General features: G+C 42.5%; 1 protein-coding gene across 1 annotated transcript in view; it reads left to right on the top strand.

Moving 5' to 3' along the window:
* Positions 1-4,490, top strand: part of zgc:136971 (S9 family peptidase) — an 11,003-nt gene extending 6,513 nt beyond the window's left edge. The window contains exons 14-22 of the mRNA XM_034877580.1: positions 270-370; positions 501-633; positions 736-819; positions 916-996; positions 1,428-1,516; positions 2,818-3,011; positions 3,121-3,223; positions 3,855-3,961; positions 4,140-4,490. Coding sequence (XP_034733471.1) covers positions 270-370; positions 501-633; positions 736-819; positions 916-996; positions 1,428-1,516; positions 2,818-3,011; positions 3,121-3,223; positions 3,855-3,961; positions 4,140-4,239 — 992 coding nt within the window. The 3' untranslated portion in view covers positions 4,240-4,490. The remainder of the gene's footprint in view (positions 1-269; positions 371-500; positions 634-735; positions 820-915; positions 997-1,427; positions 1,517-2,817; positions 3,012-3,120; positions 3,224-3,854; positions 3,962-4,139) is intronic.
* The last annotated feature ends 3,191 nt before the right edge of the window (positions 4,491-7,681 follow it).

Genomic DNA, 7,681 nt, shown 5'->3' with positions numbered 1-7,681 from the left:
GAAGAATTGAGGCAGTTCTGAAGGCAAAAGGGGGTCCAACCCGTTACTAGCATGGGGTACCTAATAAAGTGGCCGGTAGGTGTACATCTGTGATTTTAATAAATAAGGTCTGAACACATCTTCAACACCCATACAATTTATAGGAGGGAAAATGCTTTTTAAAATCCTTTAAAAAAACAGACCTTCATCTCTGCGTTGGTCTGTGTCTATCGTATTCTGGCTTTCTTTCATCACTTCTTTCTGTCTTTGTTGTAACCTCTCCCCTGCAGGTCTCTCTGATTTTTCACTTTATGGCAGCTGGAAGCTGCTGACGGTCCAGAAGGACCTGATGGTCGTCTGCTGCTCAAGCCCTAACACACCTCCCACTCTGGTCAGACTGAATGCACACACACTGTATTATGTTCAAATATAGTTTACTGCATTGTTAAACAAGATTAGTCCAATAAAAATGCTCATTTACATGGGATTTCTTTATTGTGTGTCTGTGCGCGTGTGTGCAGAGGGTGGGTTTCCTCCCTTCAGCAGGTGAGGATGTGACCTGGCGAACCCTGCAGGAGCCCGTCATGACGTTTGACTTCCACTGGACAGTTCTAGATGTAACACCTCCACCAGAGGAGGACAACCCACACTACTGTGATTATCACACACACCACTGGGTAACAGTGGGTCAAAATGCCTATCACTATTCCGATGTGAAACTTGCTACGACAAGAATCTCTCTCTCTCTCTCATCAGCTGGTTTAGACTTCGGGGCTGTCCTGGTTAAACCGTCCCCGCCCCTCTGTGAAACCAAGACACCTCTGGTCGTCTTCATCCATGGTCTGTGTTTACTTATCTGTGTGGTTGCTGTATTTCTGTTTGCAGGATGAAACATATTGCTTGATTTACATTATGCTTTTATTTTTGCTCCCCCAGGTGGCCCCCACTCCCAGTTTGCAGCAGAATGGAATTGTACCACAGCTGGACTGGCTAAACTCGGCTTTGCTGTGCTCATGGGTGAGATGTCTCTGTTTCTCTCTCACACACACACACACTCATAACATGGACAAACACTAGCACACTTAAACTGTCTTCTGGCTGTATTTAGTGCACAGATATGAGAGGGGTATTGATCTTCTTGTCTAACTCCCCGCAAGAAAGCGAATGAGCATATTTTCCCAAAATGTTGAACTATATTGATAAGGAGATGGGGCCTCATTTGCATTTTGCATGTCAAGAGGATGTAGTTTGATTTAAAAGTGGCCTTTGTCTTTTTTGTTTAAGGGTATATTAAATCTGTATGAAAAACAGTTTAAACTAAGATCTTGTTTGATTTAGCTGAAAACCAGTATAAAAAAAAAACTAAAACAGTAATCCTCCGAAATTCACATTAATCTTTTGAGGTTGCTGTCCTCCCTCTCTGTCCCTCTTTGTGTCTGTTTATCTAGTGAACTACCGGGGATCCACAGGGTTCGGCCAGGACAGCATTTTGTCCCTGATTGGTCAGATTGGAAGCCAGGATGTTAAAGATGTGCAGGTACTGGCTGACACAGTGTCCTTACCAGAGAAAGGATGGCAAAAAAAAAACTTAGAATAAAAAAAATCTTTGAAATAAAGAAGGCTGGCACATTTTTTTTGTCGCTCGTGTTTGTCCATTAACAACTCTTTTATGTACTTTCTGAGACACAATGTTAAAGCTACATTGTGTAACGTTTAGTTCATCAAAATCTGTGTTGCCCTTCACACACAAACTTTCATGAATATTGATCACCACCATCAATTCCAAGTATTCCTATTGCCGTGAGATTTTACATTTACGCTTGCGTGAACTATGGTAGACTCTCCATAGTCATGCGTCATCTTGAAATACGTTGGCCGGTAAGGGACATACAGGATATACTGCTCTGCCTTCTGCGTTTGACTCACAGCTGCTGCTAATGGGCATTGTCGCTTCCTGGCCCCTGCAAGTTTGAAGAAGGAGACACGGAGGACCACATGTATCCAAGATCCAAATTTCAGGAACAGGAGTCTAAAATTTGAAAAAAAAAGCAAAAGACTGGGGACATCAGAAAAAAGAGTGAACATTGGAGCTGCTTCGGACACACACACCAAATTCCAAAAAGATAATTATCCTCCGGACCGATGCAGTCTCTTTTTTATTTCTCTCTCCTTTCCATCGGGTGGCGTGCGTGTTGTTTGTGGTGTGAAGAGTGCGCCTGTGCCACTACATGCACCCCAACAACCACGGCTGATAGACGGCCTTTTGTACGCTTTCACTTTTTGAAGCGCGACGGCTACCATAGCTGCAATAAGGCCTTTTGAACTGCGTGGCGCAAGAGGCTAGATGGGAGAAATTCCTACACAATGTAGCTTTAATAATGGTGGACTACTTCAGCAGGAACAAGCTCTGAGGGAGTAGGGTAGCATTCTGATCTTGAATATTGACAGGAGAAGCACGCTTTATCTTTATTTTATTCTTTATTTATATTATTTATTCATTCAACTGAATCCATTTCATAATTTGTTTCTATATACTGTATATAGTGTATGTGTGTGTGTGTGTGTGTGTGTGTATATGTATAAATGTTTTTTTCTTCTCTTATATAAATTTCATATGTTCTGTTACATATGTGGCATATATGTAATTTCTATGTTTATATTCAGAGGGCGGGTTGGGGTGATGGGAGGGAGAACAATGTGAAAAGTGTTTGCTGGGTTCTATATAATTGTTGTACACTGTAAACATGATGTGAGTAGCAAACTGAGAGTCAACAAACACATTTGGGAAAAAAACAACGAAAAACTATAATAAAAATATGAATAACTGTCTTTATCCAGACGGCGGTGCTCACTGCGCTGCAGATGGACATCACCCTTGACCCCAAACGACTGGCTGTGATTGGTGGTTCTCACGGGGGTTTCCTGTCTTGTCATCTGGTTGGTCAGTACCCAAAATTCTACAGAGCGTGTGCGGCCAGGAACCCTGTTATTAATGCTGCTACTTTATTGGGCACTAGCGACATAGTAGACTGGTGAGACACATACACACAAACACAACAAATTGTACTGTACACACATGAGCTTTAGCTTCGCTGCAAAGCCAAACATTTGAATGTACTTATCCTCTCTCTGCTTCTCCAGGCGTTACACCAGTGTGGGTCTTCAGTACTCATATGACCAGATACCTACTGCTGAAGCCCTGGCTGCCATGTTACAGAAGTCCCCCATTACACATGCTGCTCAGGTCAGACACTCGCACACCTTTCTAGAGAATAGGCCAAAAGGTTCAAATCATATGTTTTTTAATACGTTTCCATGTAGCAAATTGTAGAAAATTCAGTCATTACTTATCTAGTAGTCTATATCCTTTGTGTTCGACTTTTGGGATTGCTCCGGTGCTGCAGGGAATTTTGCCGGATGCATGTATTTTCCGTATCCTTTCGCTTTCTTTGTGTTGGAATGTAAAATTCTGTGGAGTTATGACTATTGACTATTGACTGCTCCTCAGATCTCTGCATGGAAAAGTGAGACAGCTCGCTAGACTATCTGTCCAATCTGAGTTTTCTCTTGCACGACTATTTTGCGGCGGCTCTGTGCGGAGTTTAGCACCGCTTATGACCATTCTGATTGGTTTAAAGAAATGTCATTAAACCAGAGCACGTTTTCTTCCCTTCCCCAAATGCTGTGTTGAGTAGCCAGACCCTCCTTCACCGTGCCTTGGAGGAGGGTTTGGCAAAGTGAGACTACGTATCTAGACACAGGAGCAAAGTTCAGGAGTCTGTTTCATAAAGAGACTGTGGGTGTGGGTGTGTGTAAGTTTGTGTGTGTTTGTAAATGTGAATGTACAGTGATTTTATCTGTGTGTTTATTTGTAGATCAAGGCTCCAGTCTTGCTAATGCTGGGGGCCAAAGACAGGCGAGTGTCTCCTCACCAGGGTCTCGAGCTCTACAAAGCACTGAAGAGCAGAGCTTCACCTGTCAGGTACAACATACATACATTAAATACACCCAGTAAACACACCTGGACAATTGGATCCAACACAACAGAGGTTTTAATTCAGCTCAGGCATTCCTATTATTTTGTCCTCCCCCTCATCAAGACTAGTAATAATTATTAGGACTGATCTTTAGCTCTGCCAATCGTCTGTTTGTCCATGCAGACTGTTGTGGTTTCCAGAAGACGGACATTCTCTGTCCAGAGTGGACACACAGGCCGACTGCTTCCTCAACACAGTGCTTTGGCTGCACCAGCATCTCTGAGAACACACACACACACACACACACACACACACACACACACACACGTGCACTTAGACTGAAGGAGTTCTGCTGCGGATGAACTTCCCTGTAAAAGAAGATAAATTATTTCATGATCACAACATTTGCCAGTCTGAAACACACCACTGCCTTTTTTACAACAAAAATACTTTCTCTTTGTACAATGTACCCAATTTTGTAAAAACATTTTCAAATCAAAGAACTTAATACAATCTTACAAACCTGTATTAATTTATAGTTTTCATGGTTGGTCAATCAGTGCTACTTATAAAATGTGTCAAAAGTCGTTTATTTTAATTATTTTCCCACAATGATAAATTATATTAGTAAAATCAGTAAATTATATTTGTTTGTCCAGCAGATGGCAGTATGTGTCTATTGTAACTGATTTTCTTTTCTCTGAACATTCATTCAGTTAATAAATTGACCTTTGATCGTGCCAGCTTTATAATATGTATGTGTATATGGCTGTTTTAGATCTCTTTAACAAACTGTAATGCTACTCATTTCAATGAGTGAGACCCTCTTGGTGGCCACATCATCAGTTGCTTTCAAGTGTTACATATATATTAAAGCGTTGACCACACAGACCCACTGCATAGCTGTAAAATATCCAGACCATTTGAAACCTCATCTGGAGTCTTTAATTTAAAGGTCCCAGTTTTTTTTTAATTAATATGTTTCGCCAGCCTGCCTATGGTCCCCTAGTGGCTAGAAATGGCTATAGGTGTAAACTGAGCCCTTGGTATCCTGCTCTGTCTTTGATAAAATAAAAACTCTGATGGGCCGATTTGGAATCTTGCCCCTCATGATGTCATAAGTGGCTAGGTTACCTCCCCTTTCTCTGCTTTGCCCGCACAGAGAATTCGGCCCACCCATGAGAGAGAGAGAGAAACATCATGGCTTTCAAACAACAAACATGGCTGTTGGTCAAGGCCCCACCCACAGCCTCCACCTTGCCCCCCCCCCCCTCTTCCTCAAAAGCTACAGACTCAGAAATGGCACATACTAAGGAAAGCTCATTGTGGGACTGGCTCTAGTGGCTGTAACTCTGCACGAAGGCTGAATTTTGGGAAAGAGATTTCAGATATGGTGTTAAGGGACCACTAAGGCCTATATAAAAGCATCCAAAAAGAAGCATGTTATAGGACTTTTAAACTCTTGACCACCTTCCTCACAGGACTGGCCGAACAAATAATCTACTCTAACCCTTCTGCCAATTTAACAGCTACAGACAAGATCTGACAAAACAATCTCTTCCTGTCGTTTTCAAATTCTTGTCACCGAGATCAACTCTTGAGAAAAAACTCTTGCTTGACAGATATTTACATCTTCTCACCAGACAATTGTTTACCTAATCTTTCCTCTATTTGGATTTCAATGCTTTGTTTTTACAAACAAACCCTGTCTTCCTCTTCGTTTCAAAAGAATAAGGACATATGTGAAGACATTGTTGAGACTTGATATTGGCCTTGAACAGTCCCACTGCTCTCACTTCCCAGACAACACAAGTGGGCATTCCTTCAGTTTATACTATTGACAAATCAAATTCACAGATGCTGATTTTGAAAAAGTGCATGCCCGAGATGAGACATTGAGGTAGTTGATATTTTCCAGAAGTTTCCTGTCAGTAATCTCACCCTCGTGTCCCAGACACAGCCGCGGGTGTTAATTGTCCTCTCTACCAACACTTTGCGGCCTTGACTGCAGCTGCTGCCTGATGAAGTCACTGTAATGTGGGTGTTGGATGAGGTCACCAATTTAAAAGACGGAGGGAGAAATGATGGAGAATGAGTAAAAGAGAGAGAGACCATTGATGAGGAAGTGACAGATAAAGAAAAGAGGAGTGAGACAGAGGCGACTGGGTGTTTGAGACAATGAATGAGCCAGATAGAGGGAGAAGTTCACGGCGTCCCACCGCGGTATTCTGATGTGTGGGCCGAGGCACAGAGATGAAGCATTGTTGAAAGCTGAAGACGGGAAAGACTCATGCACATGCTGGGCGTACGTAGGAGGTAGACAGACAAAGGGAGGAAAGAGTGCAAGTGTGTTGTCTGACGCTGGGGGACAAAGAGTCTTTTGGTGTTGGTTTGTTCTGGTGCTTCCCCTTTCCAGCCGGCTGCAAAGAAAGACGGAGAAGTAGTACCGCACAGCAGAGAACAGTGGTCAAGAGCTGGATAAATTATAACAAGAGAGACCAGATTAGCTTACATTGTCCTAGCCATGAGTGAGAGCGATCGAAAGAGCATGAATTTACTCAACACATTTTACTACTAGAAGACATTTTGGCCTGAGGATGGTGCTAGAGGAACATGGTGCTCATGGAATCTACTAAAAGCAATCCTGTTAGTGCTTAAGAGTTTCAACCCACAGTGGACAAAGCCTGGCTGCAATCCTTGACTGAGCTTCACTCCTCTGTGACTTGCTAGAGGAAATGGGCCTTAAAGGTCTCATGTTATAGGATTGTGAAAGTAATGTACTTTACTGTTGTAGTTCAATGCTTTAAAGTCCAAAGAATAAAGAAAAAGCTGCAGCTATGTTTCACAGGAATGGGTTGAAATTAGATTTGGATGGGCTGTGAGGGCATATGACTTCTTTTAAAGCTGCTCTTCCATTTAACAGATGAAAAAAAAATTTGTTTGGCAAGGTGAATTAATCAAATTCTCAACCATATAGTTCCAACATCTGCATCCTTCCACATTTCGTAATGGCAACTTCCCCTCTTCTGAACCAAACCTCTCAGTCATGACCTTCACCTGTGAACACTGTTTGTGTGCCGAGAGGTTCACTAGTGTGTTTTAAAAAAAAGGCACTATACAAAATGTTTCTTTTACAGTCTGACTTCACATGATTCATTAAAATAAGTCCCTTAGGTTCTCGTTCCTCGTTACAATTTCCCTTTGTCCCCCTCCTCTGATCTCTCTTCCTGCCGTCCATCCACAGTGTTTTCTTTGTCTTTCTGTTTTACCAGGAAACAGCATTTGTGTGTGTACACAGGGTTCATTCACAAGCCTGTGAACACAGGTATTAACAGAGGAAAGCAGCATTATACCATCTCCCTTTTGGTTCTCCCTGGGACTGTAAAAAGTTGTTTGAACAGCGAGGGCCCGGCTCACGAAAGGATGGGACGTTGCGTTATATCACCGCTACATGTGCTGTGAACTTTCACTTTTTTTTTCTTTCTCATCCAGTCCTGCTCTGTCCATCCGTGTCTTTCTGTCACGTCATCTTCCCCTGCTGTTTGCGTTGTAAAATGCTGATGAATCACAACAGAATGGTAGGTTTGTCTCTGGGATTTGAATGGTTTAACAACGCAGCTGGTTGGTTCAATGCTTGGTTTGGGTTTGTTGTCTTAAACAGGTGGAATTATTTTGTGTGTGTGTGTGTGTGTGTGTGTGTGTGTGTGTGGGGGGGGGGGGGGGGG

Source organism: Etheostoma cragini, chromosome 7 (genome assembly GCF_013103735.1).
Source record: "Etheostoma cragini isolate CJK2018 chromosome 7, CSU_Ecrag_1.0, whole genome shotgun sequence".
In the NCBI taxonomy this organism is placed as follows: domain Eukaryota; kingdom Metazoa; phylum Chordata; class Actinopteri; order Perciformes; family Percidae; genus Etheostoma; species Etheostoma cragini.
The sequence above is the reverse complement of the archived record's forward strand: the minus strand, read 5'-3'. Positions and strand labels throughout refer to the sequence as shown.